A 23,703-nucleotide genomic window follows, 5' to 3' on the forward strand; every position below is an offset into this window, starting at 1 on the left:
GCATTTTACAGTTTTAGAAGATGAATTTGTTTTTGTTCCAAGTGTTTTTAAGTGCTTCAGTCAGTGGTCAAACAGGTTTTGAGCCTAGCTTTCAACACCAACACAGAGAGGGAGAAAGAAAAATAATCGAAAATAAATTCCACAGTCTAAAATGAACTTTTATCAAGGCTTTTGCTCTTTTAGACTTGAGGTTATCTTTATAATTAAGGAGAATGGTTTTTAAAATTTAGTTCCTCTGACACCCCAAAATTATCAAAATAAATTATGCCACAGTGATTCTGTGTTTTGAAAGTCATTGATAGGACTTATATGAGTCAGAATTTTATGGATTATAAACTAGGCTTTATCTGGTTGAAAAAAATCGCAACACAAGAAGCAACTTTATTAAATTAGACCTAAAGTCACAATCTGTTCTTTCCTGCTTTTTAAAAATTACCTATTACCTTTAAAAGATCCCAAATTTAGAAGAGGAATTAAAATAAAAGTTAATGTAATAAAACACTTCCACAATATTCTATTACTTCAACATCTAATCAATAAAAACATTAATGGACTACTCTTTTACCACACCTGGTAGAGATATGTTTGGGACATAAAACAGTTTAAAACCTTCAAAAGACAATGACTCAATATTTTCTTGTAAGACAAGTATTATTAGCACCTGGAGCACATCTGAAGGTCTACTTCTCAAAAGCATTCTGCATTTCAGCATTATTTTGACCTGTACATTACACTTTTCCCTTCCCTCATCTTAGTGAAGTAGAGAGATTACTGATCTATTTCTTTATCTTAATCATTCCTCCCTAACCCCAAAACAAAGAATACAAATTAGAATCTACAAAATGTATTGTGCCCATGGAAATACATAGTTTTGTTACTGTACTCATAGATGTTTACTACCCTTGTTAGTTTGATTCTGAAAAGAAAAAAAAAAAAAATGCTTTCCCGGTTGTAACATTCTTCAGATTTTCCATTTCCAAAAGGTATAGGTGCATCCCAGCTACCTTAGAAAAGGAACACTGTGTACCTGCATGCTGTTTTAGTGAAACCAGACAGTGAATATTCAGCAGGCTCAAATGTGTACAGAAATAACATGACAATTAGAATTACTAAAAAGCCTTAGAGAAGAATATTGAACAATGTTGGAAATCAGCCTTTGTGAATTACATCTACAAAACCTCAAGTCGTTGGAGAGTTCTTAAACTTACGGATAAAACATGTAAAAAGTGGTAGGGATGGAGTTGAAGAAGTTAATACTTGTTTTAACCTGGAGGTCAGCTAAGCTTTCTCACATCTCACAACTGCTTTTTGCAAAGCTGTCTATTGTGTGACCTAACTGACTTTATTCTGTAGTTCCTAACGCCTGTTTCAGTTATATTTTGGTTCCTCTGTTTAGGAAAAAAAAAAAAAAAAGCCATCTTCTAACCTTCTAACATCTTCTAACTGAAATATCTCTAAATTTATATAATGCTATTATGTTTTATTTTCTGTTCACTCTTATTCTTTCTGAATATTTCTTTTTTATTTTATTTTTTTCTTTTAAGCTATCTCCTACAGGAAGGATCTGAATATTTCTTAGCCTTGATCTGAAAATGATTAGTTCTTTGGAAATAGTCATTTACATGTAATTATGAATGTATCATTTCATTGGCGCTGCTGTGAAATGAACTGAAGATAGAGGATTGTGCTTTCCTTTGGAATTCATGTTTCAGAGCTTTAGGAAAACCTAATACTATTGCACTAGATCTTACACTAAAGATTCTGATAATCTATTGAAGATTACCAATGGGAACAAAGATTCTTTGTCATAGATACATCCCTCTTCATCAGGAAAGTCACATTCAGGTAATAAGAGCAATTATTCTTGATTTAATGGGAGCCATTTTATAAAGGCCTCTTCTAACTCAAACTTTAGAGGTATGAATAAAGTTGAAGTTGTAATTTTTAATTTCTCGGATCCATTCTAAAATTATCTAAGTGTGTAAATTGATGCTCAGTATTCTAGTATTCTAATGGCAGACACAAACACTGTATTTCCTGTTCTTCGGACAGTGTCTTGACTGTGAACAAAGAACAGTAAAATATTTTCCTTGGAGACATTATAACAAACATCTTGGAGATATTATAACAAATAACAATAAAATGTTTTTCTTGGTTCAGAAACAATAACATCAACAATTCATTAATTATATTAACAGTATTCATTAAACGTACCAGGCATTATTCTATTTTTTTTTTTTTTTTTTGAGACGGAGTCTGTCTGTTGCTAGTCTGGAGTGCGGTGGCGCAATCTCGGCTCACTGCAACCTCCGCCTCCCAGGTTCAAGCAGTTCTCCTGCCTCAGCCTCCCAAGTAGCTGGGACTGCAGGCACGTGCCACCACACCCAGCAAATTTTTGTATTTTTAGTAGAGATGGGGTTTCACTATGTTGGTCAGGATGGTCTCGATCTCTTGACCTCGTGATCTGCCCGCCTCAGCCTCCCAAAGTGCTGGGATTACAGGTGTGAGTCACCGCGCCCATCATTATTCTAGTACTTTATATATCACTTTATTTAATCCTCATGACCACCCTATGTTAACTATTGTTGCCATCTTCATTTTCCAGATGAGGAAATTAAGGCTGAAGTAGGGTCATACAATTGGCAAATGGCGGAACTGGAATTCTAACCCAAGTATTCTGATTCAGAGTCACCGTCATAACTATTATGTTATGATATCTCTCTTTGTTTCTATTCTTTAATGGAGCCCAGGGTGTCAAACTGAGAATTCCAGGCAGATTGGCCAAACCAACATAAATGGAAAATAATTCAGCTATCTACCAAGCTAAAGATTCGTTTTCTATTCTAATTATGTGTTTATTTTGTGGAGATCGTTGTAAATGCCAACTTCATGGGATTATTGTGAACCTTAATTAGATTTACTTAGTAAAGGGTTTTATTATAATGGAATGTTATTGATATGTAGATGAACATATGTTACTTTCATATATGTATAATTTACTTTGATGACACAGGATGAGTGGATTATGCTTAATATCCTTTTAATGCAGATACAAATCTGAGTTAACAAAATTCAGGTCCAAATTTCCAAGGCAGCTTTGTTTTTGAGTTTGCTGAATTCAGATATTCTCTTGTTTGCTTATGTGTAATCTCCCTTCAAGGAAATGGCTTACTTATTCTGTTCCAGTCACCTGAATGATATTTAGAAAGCATTGGCCATATTCACAGAGGCAGTCAAAAAAATCTTACATATATGCCTCCTGGTAAGCAGTAACCCTACCTGGTCAGCTGAAAATGCATACTATTCAAATTAGGTTTTCTGTCTTTTTCCATCCTGGCTAATATAAAGATTAACATTAAATATTGTAGAAAGGTTCTTAAATTTTCATTTCTGTTTATAGATATTTTACAGCTTATGTATAAGCTACATGTTACTCTAGATAATATTAGCAGTATACACTAAGTATGTATATGTGTGTGTGCATATATGTATGTATGTATATATACATATATGTGTATACTCCACCTTCGATTTTATCAATATACACTGAATATATATAAATGTGTATATGCATATGTATATATACATTCTTAAACATATATATATAGAGAGAGAGAGAGAGAGAGAAAATGTTACATCAGTTTCTGAGGAGATTCGAGGTCAGATTCCTCAATTCTAAGTCTGACCCACCCTGATTCTTTAACAGTCTGGGTTTTGCTATTTAGCTGTCCAATGTGGATAATACCTAAGAGAAACATTATAGGGCACAATGGCCATTTCTGTGATGCTGTCACATATCTTTGTTAAAAGGATGATAAAGTTCAATAGACAATTCTATGAAAGTAGGATATAATAAACTGTCATAATTTTACTAGTTTAAACAAAGATAAAAATATGAGGACTAGAATTAGTTTATATATACATATTATGTGATTTTTCTGTTTTAAAGAAAGGAGGGTCTGCATTGCATATTTCTTACCATTCCTGTTGGACAACCAATAATGGTTCTGTTACAGAATATGGAAAGTCTCAATTCCACTCGATCTCATGAGAGAACCGGACCTGATGGTTTTGAACGGATGTCCGATGAAAGGTAATTTTAGAATTATCTCCTAATTTTCTTTCCAAGGGCAGGAAAAGGTTATTTTCATGTAATGCAATGTGAATTATAAGAACTAAAAAGAATGGATTTAAAGGACTATATATTTACCAGCAATATTGTATAGCAAGGAAAATGCTTAGAATAGAAAATCTATCACAGTGCTATTGAAGGCAAATAACTATAGTCATGTTTATTTGTGTTTCCAGTTTGCTTTGTTTTGATTAATTTTTCGTTTTGTGTTTTGTTTTTGAATTTTGTAAGTATTAGGCTTAGAGCTACTCAACATACTCTTAAAATAAAATTATAATATCAATGGATGAAAAACATTGTTATAAAACAAGTAGATATTTTATGATTTTGTTGTTGTTGCTGTTGTTTATAGGAAAGGAGGTGAAAAAGATGGTGGACACACTCAGCATTTCGAGGTGAGTAACTAACAAGCAAGAGTAAGACTGTGATGGGGCTGTTCATACACTCTTCAGTGTCCCTCTGAAATATTAGTCTGTCAGTAAGGGACAATGAGCTAAGTAATATGACTGTGATTGATTAGAAAGGCAAATACCAAACTTAAAGATTCCTTGAGAAATCATAAGAACTCCATTATTTTCCTTTGTGAATTATTTTGTTTTGCTTATGATGATAAACTTTAATAGCACAAGAATTTCTCTTTAGATTTTCTATAAAGTAAAACAAAACAAAAAGTCAAAGCTCCTGGTTTTATTTTCCACAATTTGATGCATTTTTTAAGTGATTGAAATATGTAGGTAGTGAGTCTTAGTCACAAGGATTAGGTCATGAATCTTCAAATTAACATAAATTCACTTTGAGTTACTTAATCCAATTTGTTTGCTGAGTTTTGTCTCTCATTTTAAATAGACATTGGAGGAAAAAGTCTCTCACCTCCCTTATGTCATCTGTATCTTCAAGTTTCATTTACTTCCCTGGCCTCCCACTTGTCCTCCAGGCATCACCATGCTGACCCAAGTATTTGGTTTCCCTTTCTCCCAACTCCAGCTCCCATTCAGTGTGCCGAGCATCATTTTTATTTCATGTATGTGTATGCAATCTACTACCTCCAGATACTTCCAACTCCACCTTCAATCTTATCAGTTTTGCTTTTCAAGAAGTAAAGTTTTTCTTAACCCACTCTTAAATTCTGACTGTCGATATAAAGAGAACATTCCCTCTAACCCAATAATTCTTAATCTCTGTTGGGCACTGACCAAATTCACTGATGGATTTAATCAACAACATATATTAAATCCCACTAGGTACAGGTACTGCGCTAGGAGCTGGGATTTAAAGACAGCCACAGTCTATTCCCCCATGGAGTTTTACAGCTTAAAAATCAGAAAGCTACAGACCCTCTTAGAAAATTGTATTATCATTTAAAAATGTGCATAAAATTCCTAGAAATTAATCCCCACTCCCTGAACACACGCTAATGCTCATGTCTACTGTATTCAACTCTTGTCATATATATACTTCTTCACTAGATAATTTAGCCAGATAATAGGAGGGGAATGCTTCCTCTTTCTGACCCCACAGCTTCTGAGCCACTGTTTTCATCTATTTCCAACTCATTTATGCTTCCTTCCTTGGGACCCAGGCAACAAGCTGACATTCTTTTCTTATCTCTAGGCATCTTTTTAAAGATCATGTTTCCCCCATGTTAGTGTCATGTTGTGTTTTGTTTTTTATGGTTTTATCCTTTCACTGCCATCTTCCTCCACTCACAGCAAGCACCTACTCATCTCCCATCTAACATGATTTTAAAGAAAATCGCTTTGCCAGTCTCCTGGAGAGGCCGGTTCTTTCCTTTTGTGCCTGTTATCTTTTATGAGATAAAAGGGAATAAAAGTAACTTTTGTGGATGGACTTCATAGCATTAACTCATAAATTCCAAGTAGCACACAAACTAAATGGCAAACTAAACTGAACTCAGTCTGCCTTGGTCTTTGGTGGACAGCTCCCAGGGCAGTGGATGAATCATGGGGAAACAATCTCACATCCTTCTTCCATGTGCCAAGTCCTCTTCTTATGTGTGTTATCCATGTGCAGCCACCAATCAGTGCCCAGTGCCACTGCTGGCACTGCTTAGGCATTCGCTAATAATAATCATTGTCATCATGATGGTTTTGGTTAGGAGATAAAATTAGGTGGTGAACTAAAATCTAGACTAAGCTCTCCATGTCACCTTTCTATCACAGCTGCACCAAAGGAGAAAAATAAGACATCACTCCACAAGATTGGGATGATTTCTACTTGTGAAAGCATGTGCTGCTTTCACTGAGGGAAACTTATTTTGTTATTATCCATGAAAGACAGTGAAAAGAACTGTTTTCCATTTTGTAGGGGTTTTTCCTTTGTTTCAGTGTGCTGTTATTTACTACTTTTTAATATATGTTGTACTTCCTAAAACTTACACCACCCAATATTTAATCTGGTTTTCTAGTAAAAACATCAATAACCTTTCATTTTCAGTGATGAAAAATAAGTCTATACTTTGGTTACTCCTCCTAGAGTTCTGTTTAACCAGTATTTATTTTGTTTCAGGTCTCACTGCATAAGATTGAGATGTCAAATTTTACATGTCCACTACTGAATATATATTGTAATATTTCTAATTTTCTTTGCCATTAAGATAGACTTCGTCCTTATTAGTATTGTGATTTAAAATTCTCCTTGTAAAATCTCGGATTCATATAAGATAACATAGCAAATGACAGCTCTTGTGGAAAGGTGATTTTTTTGGGGGGACTGCTGTTTCCATTAGAATGAGGAACACTTGTTTTCAGCCTCAGAAATGCTCTTTAGAGACAGGCAGAGAGAGGCTTCTCTTAGATCTGCCGCTCGAAGGCAAATGAAGTTACAACTGTGACCCCAGTTCTTAAATAATCAGTTTGCAGCCTTAAATGTGTTTTGTTTAAAGGTATGTGTTGAAAGTGAACATGGGCTTATCCCTTTATTTCATATCTTTTTAATTGATTTTAATTATGCAACTAATCTCAGAAGTTCTCCTGAGATCTCAGATGGGCATTGATCAATAATAGTTACCCACTTCTATTTCATAAGAGTTCCTTATGTGGTTTGGATTAAAATTTGTTTAGTGACACACTGCCAATGAGAAAAAAAGTCAGGAGTCACTTTGAAATGTCCAAAATGAAAGTACAATTTCTTCAGGTAGGTTCAGAAAGGCTGATATTTTAATAAAATATCTTATCTGGGCAATATGAAATGAGATAACATGAGGAAGAGCCTAGCACACTGCTCCCTGGGCATGCAAAATCTACAGTCTTTGTTCTTCTGTGTAGTTTTAAACTCTTTTAACAAACTACAAGTATCCAGAAGAGAGGTAATCCTTAAAACTAGCATTTTCTAGATTCTAAAAGATATCCCTGAAATTACCGATTTTCAGAGTTCTGTTTCCAAGGGAGTTTATACTTTACGCTTCAATTTAATCCCTGTTTTCTATGATGAAAATATTTTATTCTTCTCTATAAAATCCAGAATATTAAAACTAAAACCTTACAATGAATCTCTGTTGAGAAGTCAAAACAAGTAAGAATTATTAACTACATGTGAGGGAATTACATTATCTGGGAGAGATCATTTTATGTCAGAATTACAAGGTCAGTGAAGTGTTAAGTTCTTTCAAAATATTTTTACATTCTTTATGCTTTCTAAGCCTACTGCTTAAGAGAGCTTAGAAGCATACCTTTGATAACAAACACGACATTCATAATTTTAAAAAAAGACTAGTTCCATGTTTCTTATCCTGCTTCAAAACAAAAAAAAAGGAAAAGAAAAAGAGAGAAGGAGAGAAGACAAGGCTTTTCAATCAAGACTGAGAATTAATATTAGTTATCACAAGATCTTAAGTGCAGGCTCTTATTTGCCCTGAAAAAGTGCATTTCTGAAAAGTATTTATGAAATGGATGACTGTTATTTTGACTTCACTGTTTTCATGGAAGCTTTAGGACTTTGTTTTAATATTATAACCAGAAAAATTAACAAGCTCTATTTACTTCACGTTCGCTTCCAAATCAATCCAATAGCCAAAGCCTAATGAAGCTTTGGAGTTCACGTGGATTTTGAAAATTTATGTCCACTTTTCCTTTCTTGTCAGGCCAAACAAAAAATGTTTGTGGTTCTGTGTAGTTCTGTTAATACTGTCGTTTCTTCCTATGCAAACTGCATTATATGGCATATTTTCTGATATTGTCATTCCTGGCTCTGTTAAACTATTAGGCCACTTAACTATATCCTGTGCAGGGCAATAGAAGGAATAAAACAAAAATTCGCCAACTATTTGAAGCCAGAGAAAGAGCAGGATCACATAAAGTCTGAGGACAGAAAAAGGTAGGTCCAGCTGGACAGGGACAAGTCTTGGCAAAGATTAGACTGATAGCTTCATAATTAATGGCTCCTTGACCTGAATGTGAAATGTTACCTGAGTCCCCAGGAGAGATGAGCTCTCTTCATATTTGCCCCCTAGCATCCTACGTTTCTTTTATAACACACATGATACTTGGCACTTGTATGTTCATTGTCTGTCTCTTGCACTAAATCCCTTATCTTGCTTGCTACTAAATTCCAGTGCCAAGGACATAGCATGTGTTCAGTAAACACTTGCCAAATGTATGAATGAATGAATGGGAAAGGAAGGTAGGGTATAAATGGAAATAACATTGTTTATAGTTCCTATAGGCTGTTTTATACACACTTTTCATTTTAATCCTCACAAACCTTACAAAGTCTTGTTCCTGTATTTGAGGAAAAGAAAAAAAGCTAAAGTTCAAAGACGTTTACTCACGGAAAGTCTTGCAGCTAGTAAAGCTCGTGTCTAAACGTGAGTCTCTGCCTCTAAAACCATCCTAATATGCCATACTATGTTGTCTCACCTAAAAGCCAAACACTCAATTTGTTTCAATACACAAATATTTGGTGTGTTTTCATATAGTGCAGCATTTTTGACGATGTTTAGCATATGACATCACAGTACAAGGATCTTGGAGTTGAAAGTTGTGAAATTAATTTACTTACTTCGTGATTTAACAGAAGATATTAGACATGTAAACAACAAAAGTGGAAACCAAAAATATTTTTATATTTGAGAATGCCTTTGACATTTTAACCTTAATGATCTAGTAGGAGAAATAGATAATATTTGCAATACTATATGAAGAGCCCTGTTAGAGAGGGTGGTGCACCCGGGCAAGATGCTTCACCCAGACTATGCTAACATTTGAAGGCAGGACGGTTTTTATGCTAGTGTTTACGGAGCCTGAAGAACTTCAGCATGGGCCATAGGACATAGGACAGGCTCCCTGGCACCCACATGCACAAAAAGCCATCAGCAGTCTGCAGCCTCAGGCAAGACAACCCTGCCACATCATAGACCAGCAGGGCCAAAAGTTGGGACTTGGGCAAGTAAGAAAGCAACCTCAGGGATTGATGGGAGCACAGCAGGACAGGGCCAGTCTGTACGTGCGTTTCCACATGCAGTTGGAGTGTGCTGTGCTTAGGGTGTCCAGGGCTATGCCAGCTGGTGTAGGTTTGTGTAGGAGGGATCTCTCCACTGCTGTACCACAAATCAGCCAGGAAGTATAGAAGCTCATGTAAGTTGACATAGGTCTATGATGTGAATTACCTAATGCCTCATTATATATGACACATCCTCACCCTCTGTATACAATGGCTCTGGCCATCCTTTCCTGGATTCCAGAAACAGTGACCTCTGTACTATTCCTGAAACACAGAAAAACTGACCGTGCCCCAGAGCCTTTGCACTTGGCTTCTTTCATCCAAGTGCAATGCTCTTTCCACAAATGGCCCACTTTCTCACCTCCTGTCACTTTATCACAGAGACCATCCCTGACCACTCAATATAAAACAGAGGACTCCACCGCTACCACCAACATCCCTCTTACTTTATTTTTCTTTTATTTGTTATATTCCTTTATTTTTCTCCAGAACCCTAACAGTTTTTTGTTAACTGTCTTCTCTGGAAGACTCATTATGACAGAGATTTTGTGTGTCCACCATAGTTTCACCAGTGTATGAAAAAAACATCTAGCAAATAGTAGGTACTGAAAAATCATTTCTTTTGAATAAGTTTTGTCTTTGTATCTCTAAAGACATAATAGGCAGCCCTATTATGAAATAATATTTTTTGAATATATAAGTATATAATACTTAGCCCGGAATATAAGGCCTTTCACAGTCCAGCATCTACTTAGCTGACACCTCTGCTATCTGCCATCCCCCCTTCTTGTCCTAAGCGCTGGTCACCCTGAAACTTCTCTTGCTGTGGCCAAGCATGCCACGCTCTCGTGCCTGCATCTGCACTTGGTATTCCTCCTTCCTTCTGTGTGATGTGCCGTCCTCCCTCACCCCTCCAGCCCACACCTATCTGCCCCCAAATCAAAATTTCTGTTGCTGATTCATGATGGATACGCTAGTGGCTCTTTTCACTAAAATGTTTTCATAATGCATTTGACATTGTCTTCCATCCTTTGTTGCAGTATGCCTCCCCTCAAATTGCAAATGTATTTGCCTTGTCTCCAATTCCTCTCTCTAGCAATTCTGAGGCATGCCAGTGTTTTATTCATTTGTCCTCATACAGTGTCAGATAGTAGTAGAGAAAGAATGATGGCTTTCATTTGTGTCTCTCCTGCCCCAGACATCATGCTAGAGGCCCTTCATACCTTCTGACAGATCTTCGAAAGAACTTTGCAAAGTTGGTATCACTTATATCATTTTAAAGGTTAGGTAATGGAAGCTCAGAAAAGGGAAGCAACCCAGCCAGGGCACCAGGCTAGTAAATGTCAGAGCCACACTTCAAACCCAGATCTGCCTGTAAGCAAAACCCTTGTCCTTTCCATGGCATGATGACGTAAATGACTTGATGTATGTTCCTCATGAAGGAAATACCATACTTGAAAAATGAAATCGTATTTCTAGTATTCTTTTTTTGATGTCTGTAAAGGTAATGAGCATTTTAAATCTTTTTGAGAAAATGCTTATTTGCTGTATGCATATTCTCACTCTCTTTTGCTTTCCCCCGCCTGCACCCCCGCTCCCCCACAACCCAGGCACACACACAATTGGTGACTGAGTGGCTTTGTAACTTAAAAAGCTGAGAACTAGATTTGGGCATTTAACCCTGGTCCACTTAGGCTTTAGCTTCAGGGAAAAATACTTTTTGTGACATAAATGCCTAATCTGGCTTTTTCCCCAGTAAACAAACTGCATTTTTAAAGTATCTTAAATCTCCAGATTTACTTGGCATTTCTATAAGACTTTAGTAGCTCATCAGGACCTGAATGATGGTATTTCATTTTATCCCAAATGTGAAGAAAATATGTCTCCATGCATCATTTCAGGGAAATATAATAGTAGAAAGCCCTGGCTATTCCCTGATGACTTCAAAGTGGGTTGGATAGCTATTAAAAGTAGCTGCAAGTCTTAAGTAGTGCTTTAAGCATAGGAACGTTTCTCATACATTAATGAAATCACTTATGATTTCCAGATGTTTTTAGTTTTTTCATTTAATTATAGTATATTTGCCAAAGTACATTTGTAGTTACTCCAAAAGAAGATCTTTTGTACCCATCTGTACTACTTAAGGAATACATTTGTGAGCAAACTGTTTCATAAACACTTTTGTTTATAATTGTATGAGACAGAGAAGACTGACAGTGGTTGAATTTACGAATGACCCAGAGAACAAGGTTTAAAAAAAAATTAATTTCAGTGCAATTTGTTTAAACATAAAATTATTGATTTGAATATCAGCCTTTTGGGGAGGATTTCTCCATTCCCTCAGATGTCCTAGCCTGGTGTAAGCAAGTATAGCCAAGTATTTAATATTCAGAGTAGATGAATAGTAGGAAAACAAGTGACAGTTGCGTATTTGTAAGACATGAATTATGCATCACTGACTTGCCAGCTCTTGACTTTTTACTCAAAAAAGAAAAAAATTGCTCCCTATGTAATTTTGGCTCATTTCCAGAGTCCGTATTCTTTACTGCTAGCTGAGATGAGACACCAAACCCCGGTGCTGTTTGAATTTGCGCAAACAATGCTTTAATACCCAGAGCTCCTCCATAAATAGTCTGTTCTCCCAGTACTCAGCGAGAAAACAACCACAGGAAATCTGGGAATGTGCAGCTAGCCCCGCTTAATTGATCTAAGCAGCCAGGGCTGGCAGGGGAGCTTTCACGTACACAGCCTCTGTTCCTGGCTCGCAGGACTGTTTACCTAAGGGGCAAAGAAGTCCACCTGCGAAAGACACCATGTTGCTACTACAGCCTTAGCAACAGCAGTAGCCCGGTTTTCGTCGTTGTTGTTGTTTACAGTCAGGAGAGCCATACTCCTTTAAGAAAACACCAAACTCCTTTCCCTCATTCCTGGCCCCAATCAGTAATCACCAAGACTGTCAGCTGCCTGCAGTTATCGGGAAGAGCAGCCTGGGGAAAGTTAAAGGAGCACAGATGGACAGTTGCTTTCTGCACGCAAGTGGCCAGCTAGGATCCGGGGGGCATCCAGCCATGATTTTTATTTCTGTGCTGGATGCATTAGCAGCTGTGGCTTGGAAGGTTTTATCCTGAAGGAGTGGAATTGCTGTAGACATTTTTGGGTTTGGGCGAACAGTAGATATTTGGGGACATTGTGCTGTTATTGCAGAGCCCCACAATGAAGATCCAGGAGCATCCCAGCCTATCTGACACTAAACAGCAGAGGAATCAAGATGCCGGTGACCAGCAGGAGAGCTTTGTCTCCGAAGTGCCCCAGTTGGACCTGACTGCATTGTGTGATGAAAAGAACTGGGAAGGTAGGGTTGTCTGATACTTGGATGATTTGCCATCATTAAAGCATATATAAATAAGCACAAATGAGAGGCATGTAACCGTGTGAGAGTGTGGGTGAAAGAGAGAGCTATGCATGCAGAAGTAACTGCATTTCTAAATGACTGAAAATCCTTGACCTGGCATAGGAATACCTCAGGGTAAATGTTGCTGAGGGCGGCTGCAATCTAAGAAAGAAAATACGCTTGCCCTTCATCATAGTGTCACCTTGCAGGCCGTTTATTTTTCTTTGTGACTCACCAGGAGCGCTGATATGTGCGTGTCTTTTCCCCCTCATAGTACCAAGCCGAGTAATAGGGAACTGGTGTGCTTTTAGGATTTCTACCTTCTGTGGCGCGATCTTCCACTGCTGCATGCCAGCCGCCTGCCTCTTTCATGAAATCTCCTTCCCATTTTTCAAGAACGATGTTTTGGTTTGCTTTGTTTCTATGTTTGTTTTTATGGATAGATTTTTTTTTTCAGGTTAGCAAATTTAAGGAATTTGCTTATCAAAAAGAACACTGAATACATGCATCTTACTGAAAGCCTGTAATACAGTGAGTGCTTCAGATTTTCTAGAGACTTTGGTGAAAACGTTAGAGATGTACTTGCAAAGAAGAGAGTAGCCTTGTCAAAATTGTGTTTCTGGGAGGATATTGCAGCAGTTTTATCTAGCTGCTTGTTCTTTCATTATCCATGTGTCTGCATCCAAACACATACCAATATGGATCCAAAATAAATGCCAGTCTACCTCTATACAGTATGTGCGTGACGGCTGCAAGGAGGGAAAAATTGTGCACCTGTTTCCAATACAGCAGCATGACTTAACACAATGACTTACCGGGGGGTCTTAGCTGTGAAAAAATCAGTCCCGTTTCAGCACGTGGATCTCCTTGTCTTCTCTCCCTACCCACTTTCCCCTCTTTTTTAATCCAAGAAGTTATGTTAATGACGTTAGATGAAGGATCAAGAGGAAAGCTGAAAAGACCACCAGGTGAAAAAGAGTAAACTCCATTTCTGGCATCCAGGGCTTCAGTGAAAACAAACTATTTTTTACTCTAGTTCTGTCCTTGCAATCTAAGAAACCTGTTCTAGTTCTTTTTATATAATTAGGCAGTGGATTTGAGATTTTGTCAGACATTTTCAGCTCAAAAGGCATTCACTGAGCAGCAAAACGCAGTGTTGTTTAATTTGTAATTTCAGTTATATATTCCTGAGTACCTTTATGTTCTTTCATTTTTGAGTCCCGTGAAATAATCACATGTTAGTTTTTAATTCATACGTTAAAAACAACCTTTGCCCCCACCTCCCCCAAAAAAAGTCCCATAGTAGTCACTGTTACCCAAATAAAAGAAAAATGTAGTAACCAAAAAAAAAATGTTATATTTGCACAAGTCTTAGTGATATGGTCTACACTAAAGCTCTAGATAAAAACTAGGATTTTTGGTTAGAATTCAAATTAGCCATATTTTTTCTTTCTCCTAAAATGGACTCAGTTTGTTATTTTTATCTTGGTTAGTCATAAATGTATCGTCTCTCCCAGCCACTGAAATAATGCTCATATAAAGCTGAGAATGCTCTTCAGAGTGACTGCAAGCCAGTTTATAGTTTCCTTCAAGCTATTAACATAAAGAATTTTCCTTCAGATTATAATTGAAGGAGCCAACATTTTATTTTAGAAATCTAGATGGATTTTTTTTTTAAGTTATTGGAAAAAAATACATTGCATTTTGATAGGCTTGGGAAAGTGGATTGTGTATTCCAAGTAGTTTTTGAGATAACTTGCTTTAACTTTTTTTGTTTTTGTTTTGCCAATTACCGCATTTGTTATTGAACGTACATATCTTTAAAATCTACATGAATTCACACTAAGGCCATTCTGATCATTTGGTTACTGCTTTCAGTGACCTTTTTTTTAAGCTTATGTACTTATTGTAACTTTAGCTATAAGTATAATAAAAGTAAAGGAATTTTTGCATAAAATGAGAGCAATAAGTCTGATCACTAAAATATCACCGTTTTTATAGCTAAAATAAGAAAATGGTGTCTTTCCAGTAAGGAATAAACTTTGCACGAATTTGTGAATGTGAAGCCAGTGCAACAAAATATGTAAACGAAAGTCGTAATTAGCAAAAACCACCTGAACCAGTATCCACCTGCAAGCCCCCATCACCAGTCTTCAAGCCACCATCCCCTCTTTTGTTTGGTTGCTCCTTCCCATCCCCATACTGTAGCTCATACTCTCACATTCGTGTGGAATCGCAGAATATCAGGTGAAGCAATACTTACTGCAGAGGCGAGCACCAGCAGGCTATTCACTAAGTACTGCCCCTCCACACAAAAATGATGTTCATTGGCTTCTGGGACTCAACATCAAGGAAACAAAAAGGGAAATGAAACTAATCAATAGATTCCATAGGACATGTAGAATGGAACCCTCACAAAGTGAACATAGGATCCGAGTCTGGTCATGCTTATTGGCAAATACTAGGCGTACTTTATCCTTTTTAAATATACATAGCTGTTTTATTATTTGCTTTATCCACATGACTGTTATTACTAGGATTTCCTTTCACCAGAGTTAAATGAATATACAAATTTAATATACTATTCTGTGTTAGTTAAAGCTCTTCAGAGTTGCATAATTAGAATGTTCCCAAGCAGTCGATTATGTTGATTTGAGGATACTCCTTGTGTAAGTACTGGGGTTTAAGCAGTCAGCTACTCTATTCAATATGTCCTGATGAAATTAAATTTAAAGGGGCATTTTAAGCCGGGCATGGTGGTCTGCGCCTGGCGTCCCTACTACCTAAGGGGCTGAAGCAGGAGGATCACTTCAGCCTGGGAGTTCAAAACCAGCCTGGGCAACATAACAATTCCCCATTTCAAAAACTGGGGAGCTGGGTGGTATTTTTAAAAGGGCATAAGATACTTCATATATCTAAAACGTACTGCTTGTTGAAAGTAACTTTGGAAAGGAAATTCGCTAAAAGTATCATAGAAAAGCAAGAGATCTCAAAAGACCTTCCGCTTGAACCTTCCTGTTATACAGATAAGAATACTGAGGCCAAAAGAAGCAAACTGATGATTCAGAGTAACAAAAGTCTCCTCACTTCCACCTGATGCCTCTTTCTAAACAATGTCAGTTTTATATCCTTACAGGCAACAGATCAAAGTAGTTACAAGCCAGATTCCCTGGGTTCAAATCCTGGCTCTGCTGCTTATCAGCTTTACGACAAGTTAGTAAACCTGCCTCGGTTTTCACCTTAATTTTCCCATCTTTAAATAGGGTGGTAACAGTAGGTAATAATGAATAGTCGATACAGTAGTATCTATTTAATAAGTAATGCAAGGATTAAATAAGCTAAAATATGCTAAGTGCGCAGCACAGTATGGGCACTTAGTAGGTATTATGTGAGTGTTAGTTTTATCTTCCATAAATCTTTCCAAGTATAGTTTCAGGAAAAGACAGCCTAAGTTTGCCTTCTTTGAAACCAGCGCGCAGTTTACCAAATGGCCATGGATGACTCTGAACACAAGAGGAATCAGTATTACTAGGTCCTCTACAGATTTACTAAGGATTAACCATGTCACACCAACCTCCTTTCTTTCTTTGATATTATTGATACTAGACTCTAGATTAGGGAAATGGTGCATTTGAAAAGACTTCAGCTGGGCCTCTGACAGGGCCTTAATGATAGCCTGACTGTCAGAGAAGCAGGAGAGAAGACAGGTGGGGTAGTGAATTAGTAACTGATGAAACAACTGTTCTTAAATGTGCACATAAGTGGATCCAAGTCAACTCACACGGGGGTATTCTCATTAGGTAAAAAGTCCTCAGCCCTATCCTGTTCCACACATTTATTAATGATTTAAATGGAGCTACTAAGGGCTTGCTTATTAACTTTGCAAACAGGGACAAAGCAGTTATATGAAATGTAAGGATTAAATTTGTGATTGATAAAGCTGACTACTCTAGTTCTTCCTAACTCTGATAGTTTACAAGACTAATTGAACAATTTAATAGGACTAACATTGTTCTAAATTTTGGAACACTAAAAATGTTATAAAATTCTTTCAGGAAAGACCCTCCACCATGAGGCTTATATCTTTCTATGTCTGGGATGTCCAAGTACCTCCTAACTCAGCTGAGCAGAAAGATGGTTACATCTTGCCAAGGAGTAATGGCTCTAAATAATACAGTTGGAAAGGAAATGTGGAAAACATCAGCCCCCTTAATTCTGTGCAGATTTCTGAGAAATAAATCATCTCAATAGCCGGTTTTCTTTTGTATAGTAAGTGGATCCAGCCAGCCAAGCAGAGAGTAGCTATGTCCCAGTGACCACGATAGCATTACTCAGAGATATGTCCCTCTTTCTACAGAAAATTTCCATTATATCCATGTGTACTATGGTGTCTGAACTGGAAGTCCCCCAGGGCCTAGTCTTTTTTATTACTTCAGTAGCAAGCATGCAGCTTTTATCTCTGTTACTTCAGACCTGCTGCGATGTCAACTGACCTGGGTGGATTAATTTTTAATAGAGAGGCATGTCATACTTATGTCCAGAGTTCACTGTGACGAGACACATGACTAGAAGCAAAACTAACTGTATACAAGGAACTTTGGTCTAGATATGAAAATGCATTTATTTTATGTGGTGCTTTAGCAAGACAGTCCAGTGTGAAGCCTCACATGCCTCCTGTTTTTCCCTTTGAATAATTTTCTTGCAACATCCCTGTCTCTTTCCTTGCTCTAGCATTGCTAGTTAAAATATAAAATATTGCCCAAAGTAGCAACTGGGAATGGTAAGTGAATACATTCTCAAAACCAGCTCTCTAGGCAGGCGGTGAAATTAGACCTATTACCTACCACACCACCTTATTTAGTTCTTTGTTGTTGTTCTAGTTGAGTGCCAACTCTCAAAATGTGAGCCTTGTGCTTTTAGATCATTTCAAACTAAAATGGGGAAGAGTTTTACTGATTCCTTAGTTATAGTGAACTGTGTATTACATGTCATTTTATAACTCTTTTGAATAGAAGCCTTAAACTATAAGACGATCGAATAACAGAAAAGAGAGGAAAAGGGGAAAATCACGTAAGCATTTTGTGTTGCATAGATGAGAAACCTTTCACTTCTGTTCTACATGCATACCTTTTTATTAAAGTCGAAATTTCATATAGTTTTACATTTCTCATTTTAAAATAAGTGAATTCATTCACCCTAACTATATGCTTTAGGAGAAAATGTCACTGATAAGCTAGAATTACTGCAGCTGTGTATTTCCTGTATACCACGGGAGACACTAGGAAAAGGACACATTTGATCTCCCTGTCAGTGAAGCAACTGATGAAGAATCAAGCCACAAAATAAAGCTGTGTTAACAAACAAGAAAACTGATGGATGGCCCTGCCATTAGCCACAAAGCATCAAATAATGATTATTCAGTTCCATGATTAGCATTTTATAGTGAATTCAAGATCACAGTTTATCTTATCACACACACTTATAAGCAAATATTTGTATACACAGAGACCACCTAGTTGAAAACTTAAAGAAGAGTTGTAGCATTTTTAAGGAAATATTCTGCTAGATTCTAACACATTAAAGGGCTTCAGGATGTAAGGTAACACCTTTTAAACTAAGTTTTTATGAATAGAAATGTCAAACTAACCAGCACTCAAATGCCAATATCAACATCAGACTTTGCTTTGCCAAAGCCCTCTGTCCCCAGGAAGGCTTTGCTGCTTTGCCACTCTGCAGTGAGCTTATTGCCTGCTGCATTACTGTTCGAGCCATCTTAACCCTTTCCCTCTCATGGGGAAAGTCCTTGCAGAAAATTACGCTGTCTCATGAAATATCATGGCAGAGAAGATGCAAGCTGGTCAGTTTAATAGCTCCATTTTCTGCAGCTGACATGTTTTATTTTTTCTAGGGGTTGCTTTCCACTCCCCCTTCGTTACTTCGCCTCTCAGTCCATTTTCTATTCTTTTATGTTGGCAGTTTGAGCTGCTTGTGCCCAAGTCCTACCAGTTAGAAGGAGCAGACCGATAATGTTAGCACAAATGATGAAACACCTCCTGTTCGTCTCCAGCTTTCGCCAAGCACATCTACTAGCATGTCCTCTGCCACTTTTTGAGCCTCAATAGATACGAATCTGTCTTTCACACTGCTTTCATTTCTCAGAATGTTTGTATTTTTGTCTGCGTTGCCAGATAACCTAGCTCTCTTTAAATTTCGAGAACCTGTGGACCTCATGCCATATAAAGTAATTTTTTTAATTAATATGCTTATCCTCCCTATTATGTGGGATCTACAAAAATCTCAAAGCTGCCACTCTTATGGAAGCACTTGGCACATTCTAAGTTGTAGCATGGATCTGGAAGTCAGGAGACTTAGCTTCTAGACCCACCTCTTAGGGTTTCAGTTTCCTTATCTGTCATCTGCCGGGTCGGATCAATCGTTCTCAAACCTGGCTGCACATGAGCATCACCTGGACAGCTTTTAAACTTGTGTGTGTGTGACGGGCAAATATCTGGACCCTCACCTAAATGTTGTTGACTTGGATGGTGTGAGAAGCCTGCGTTCTGGTAGTCATTTATATTTCCCTGTGTGACTTCAATGTACGGCCAGGATTGAGAAATCACAAAATTAGTTGAGGTATGAAGTCACACCCAGCTGTAACATTCTAGGATTATCTATTTTTAAATAGAAGCCTGAATAAGCACTTATTCAAGATAGTTTTGCACATTTTATAGTATGATAGGTAGAGGAGCAACTGTTCCATGATTCAAAGTCTAGGAATCCCAGAATTTAAGATCATGGCCAAATTCTAGCCTTGTGTAAATCACAGTAATCCACAAGTAAATTTAAAGCATAACTCATTTTATAATGCAAACATTACAAATGAAATACCTTATATCATCGACATCTATTTTTTAAATCTTTTAGACGGGTTTTTTTAAATGAGGAAAGGAGTCTATTGAGGTGTCTTACAGTAAATAGAAATAAACAATTGCCTTCTTCCCTCCCTAAATGACAGATCAAGATTCTGTGCTGAGCATGTTATTTTTTTTAACAGATTATCTAAACTGATTTGTACAAATTTGTCCTTTGTAAGGTGTTCGTTTTTCCTCTGTTGGCTAATTTATGTATGCATCTCACTCTAACTGGAGTCTTGAGCAGCTTCTGAAGTTTCGAGCGCAAAGCATGCATCTTAAATGTGCTAATCCCAACACACTTAAGCAGAAGCACACAAAACAGCTTACTGGATGACCTCAAGGGAAGTTATAAACTCCTAAATACATAGGCTCTCTCAAGATTGATGTGGTTCCTTAGCTTGACTCCTCAGTTGTTTAGTGAAGGCTGTACAGCTGTGATGCCAAATATCTCCCCCACCAACACATTTTCTTTTTTTTTTTTCTTTTTTTTTTTTTTTTTTTTTTTGAGACAGAGCCTCACTCTGTCACCCAGGCTGGAGTGCAGTGGCACTATCTCTGCTCACTGCAAACTCTGCCTCCTGGCTTCAAGCGATTCTCGTGCCTCAGCCTCCCGAGTAGCTGGGATTACACACATCCGCCACCAGGCCCAGCTAAATTTTGTATTTTTAGTAGAGATGGGGTTTCACCATGTTGGCCAGGCTGGTCTCAACTCCTGACCTCAGGTGATCCGCCTGCCTTGGCCTTCCAAAGTGCTGGGATTTTAGGCGTGCACATTTTCTGTTCAATGATGCCATCGGGTGGAAGAGTTTTGTCACTGATCGACTGGGCTTCCCCCTTCAAGGCTCCTCCCCAGGGTAGCCCTAGCAAATTCTCTTTGGAAAGCCAGTGGGAATGGAAATGAGAGGTAGATAGATGATGGCTGTCAGACACGTTAGTGATTTCAGTTGGGGCACAGTGTCCTTAGTCTAGACCTTAGCTGTAAAATGAGAAATGATTCAATGGGCAGCTTCCTAAAGCATCTGGGAAGCCTGGGAAACACTTGTGTTTTAAAGAACAACCCTGCCCTCTTTCAGGAACAGTCCTAACCTCTTACTGCCCTTATTTTCCAGAGCCTATCCCTGCTTTCTCCTCCTGGCAGCGGGAGAACAGTGACTCTGATGAAGCCCGCCTCTCGCCGCAGGCTGGGCGCCTGATCCGTCAGCTGCTGGACGAAGACAGCGACCCCATGCTCTCTCCTCGGTTCTACGCTTATGGGCAGAGCAGACAATACCTGGATGACACGGAAGTGCCTCCTTCCCCACCAAACTCCCATTCTTTCATGAGGTATGTTTCTCTGTGTTGCCGATAGGTAAATGCATCATCCCCACAACATCAGAAAAGATAGGAATGGCACTGATAGCGAATAATGTTTTGTTAATTAAGTCGTGAGCCTATGGAGCAACATATGTGAAATTCTCCGTCCTAGGACACAGGCCGCGTTGCAGTTTCCCATTTGAGCTGTGGCCCAACTGCAACATCACATATTGAATTTTCTTAGCACCTCCTTTCCAAAGCACTCTCCAATTCAGCTCTTTTAGGCCCACAGGAAAGGTCGACTTCACTCCTACTTTGCTAATTATAAATGTGAGCTAGAAAAGCTTAGATGTATACTTAATAGGTGGGACATACCACGCTCCAGTGGATCAGTCAAGTGTCTTTTATTCAAGAGGAGAGAGGCTGTTTGGTCTTCACGCTGCCACCCCACCCCACCACCACATGCCACATGGTGTCCCACTTCCCCAGGGCCCCTCTCGCCAAGCAGTGACTGCTCCTGGGGAAACTGACCCAAGTTGTACTCTTCCCAGGCGGCGAAGCTCCTCCCTGGGGTCCTACGATGATGAGCAAGAGGACCTGACGCCTGCCCAGCTCACACGAAGGATTCAGAGCCTTAAAAAGAAGATCCGGAAGTTTGAAGATAGATTTGAAGAAGAGAAGAAGTACAGAGTAAATGTCCCCTCACACTGTTCTTTTCACCTCCCCCTTTCCCTGGACATGCCAGTGTTTCAACAACTCAAAGAAACAGCGAAAGGTTAAGGGAGACTTCTAGGGAATCTTACAACAAAAAGGCAGCAAACCCTGGATAGTACACCCTGATAAACCCCAATCATTATGTGTCAGCATTTTTCTTGCACAAGTGCATTCTTACCAAAAAAAAATGAAAGTTTAAATCTACATTTTATAAATTAATCAGTAAGCAGGAGCTGGAGAAATTGTTGAATGAAATCGTTTGACTAAAATTTAATTCAATATTATCTTCTGAAATCTCGTTAGCACTGAGCTCGTTCTGCTGTCAGCTCTGTACTCAGGATTTCCCACAAGAGTGGCAAACAGGCATTTTCATGATGGTTGCTGAGCAAAACATCATATACCCCTCTGTTTTCTACACTGTTTGCCTTACGGGTTGAACCCTACAAATAATGGCAAGGGGGTCATGGACCTCACAGAAGTCCCTGATCATAAAGATGCATTTTGCCTCTGAGGAATTTTTTGAAAGCATCAAAATAACCAAATGGAAAGGATAATGGAATTACATTTGTGTTTAATTTCTTATTCTGATGGGGCTCAAGTTTTCCTTCCTATTTAAAACAAAAATGATCATCAAACACTTCTTCTTTTCCCTGCTCCAGTTCCCAAGCATTTACTCTAGACTTCCTTTTCTCAGCCTTCCCACAGTGACAAAGCAGCCAATGCAGAGGTTCTGAAATGGACAAATGACCTTGCCAAATTCCGGAGACAACTTAAAGGTGGGTAAAGTTCTGGAGCTGTGGCTTCTGTACAACAAGCCAGGTGCAGAGTCTCTCACCTCCTCTCCCACTGACTGCCACTGCTAAGGCATTCCAGGGTCCTTAAAGTTGCTTCCCAGCACTCTCAGCTATTCAGAGTGACCACTGCCCCAGGTCTTTGCATGGTCTCAGTCATAGGGAAACCAGATCAGCTAAGAGGCGAATCCTGCGGCATTTCTTCATTTCCCTAGATCACTAATAGAAAGGATGATGGTTTCAAGTCAACATCTCTCAAACACCTGTTTAATCCAAGTCTCCATTTGCTGTGGTGGTAGAAGCAAACAAGTAGACACAGAGATGAATCTGCAAAGCGTTTGGCCCCCATCCCTCAAAGAGATTCCCATCTTTTCAGAGACACGGTCATATAAACAACTGAATAGAATACAAAGTGAACCTAATTTCAGAATAAAGTATGTAAGTCATACAGAAAAGGTTGGCCAGTGGTTGGGCATTAGATTAGTAAATACCTTTAACCACTGAAGGAACAAGGATGCCACATTCTGAGAACATCATACAGGCAGATGCGGCTAAAGCTTTCTCAGCAATTAGTGTTAGGAAAACATTCCATGTAATCAAAGAAGATGTTACCATTAGCTCAGGTTTTACATAATAATTCAGGGATTTCTACTGATACTGTAACTAGATACTCTCTGAAAAAAAGACAGAATAAGTTATTGACACTACAGAAAAACAATTTGTGTTGGGCAGACATCAAATCTCATATCTCTACCCCGAAATCTTCTCAACTAGAGTCAAAACTAAAGATATCTGAAGAGGACCTAACTCCCAGGATGCGGCAGCGAAGCAACACACTTCCCAAGAGTTTTGGTTCCCAGCTTGAGAAAGAAGATGAGAAGAAGCAAGAGCTGGTAGATAAAGCAATAAAGCCCAGTGTTGAAGCCACGTTGGAATCTATTCAGAGGAAGCTCCAGGAGAAGCGAGCGGAAAGCAGCCGTCCTGAGGACATTAAGGTGCGATGATTCTGCG

General features: G+C 38.3%; 1 protein-coding gene across 12 annotated transcripts in view; it reads left to right on the top strand.

Moving 5' to 3' along the window:
* Nucleotides 1–23,703, top strand: part of LOC105479633 (family with sequence similarity 13 member A) — a 377,790-nt gene that overhangs the window by 334,823 nt on the left and 19,264 nt on the right. For all 12 annotated transcript variants that reach the window (XM_011737705.3, XM_011737709.3, XM_011737712.3 and 9 more), the window contains 7 exons: nucleotides 4,017–4,093; nucleotides 4,485–4,527; nucleotides 12,794–12,941; nucleotides 21,004–21,217; nucleotides 21,739–21,877; nucleotides 22,596–22,677; nucleotides 23,467–23,687. In XM_011737705.3, coding sequence (XP_011736007.2) covers nucleotides 4,017–4,093; nucleotides 4,485–4,527; nucleotides 12,794–12,941; nucleotides 21,004–21,217; nucleotides 21,739–21,877; nucleotides 22,596–22,677; nucleotides 23,467–23,687 — 924 coding nt within the window. The remainder of the gene's footprint in view (nucleotides 1–4,016; nucleotides 4,094–4,484; nucleotides 4,528–12,793; nucleotides 12,942–21,003; nucleotides 21,218–21,738; nucleotides 21,878–22,595; nucleotides 22,678–23,466; nucleotides 23,688–23,703) is intronic.

This window comes from Macaca nemestrina, chromosome 3, assembly GCF_043159975.1.
Source record: "Macaca nemestrina isolate mMacNem1 chromosome 3, mMacNem.hap1, whole genome shotgun sequence".
Lineage (NCBI taxonomy): Eukaryota > Metazoa > Chordata > Mammalia > Primates > Cercopithecidae > Macaca > Macaca nemestrina.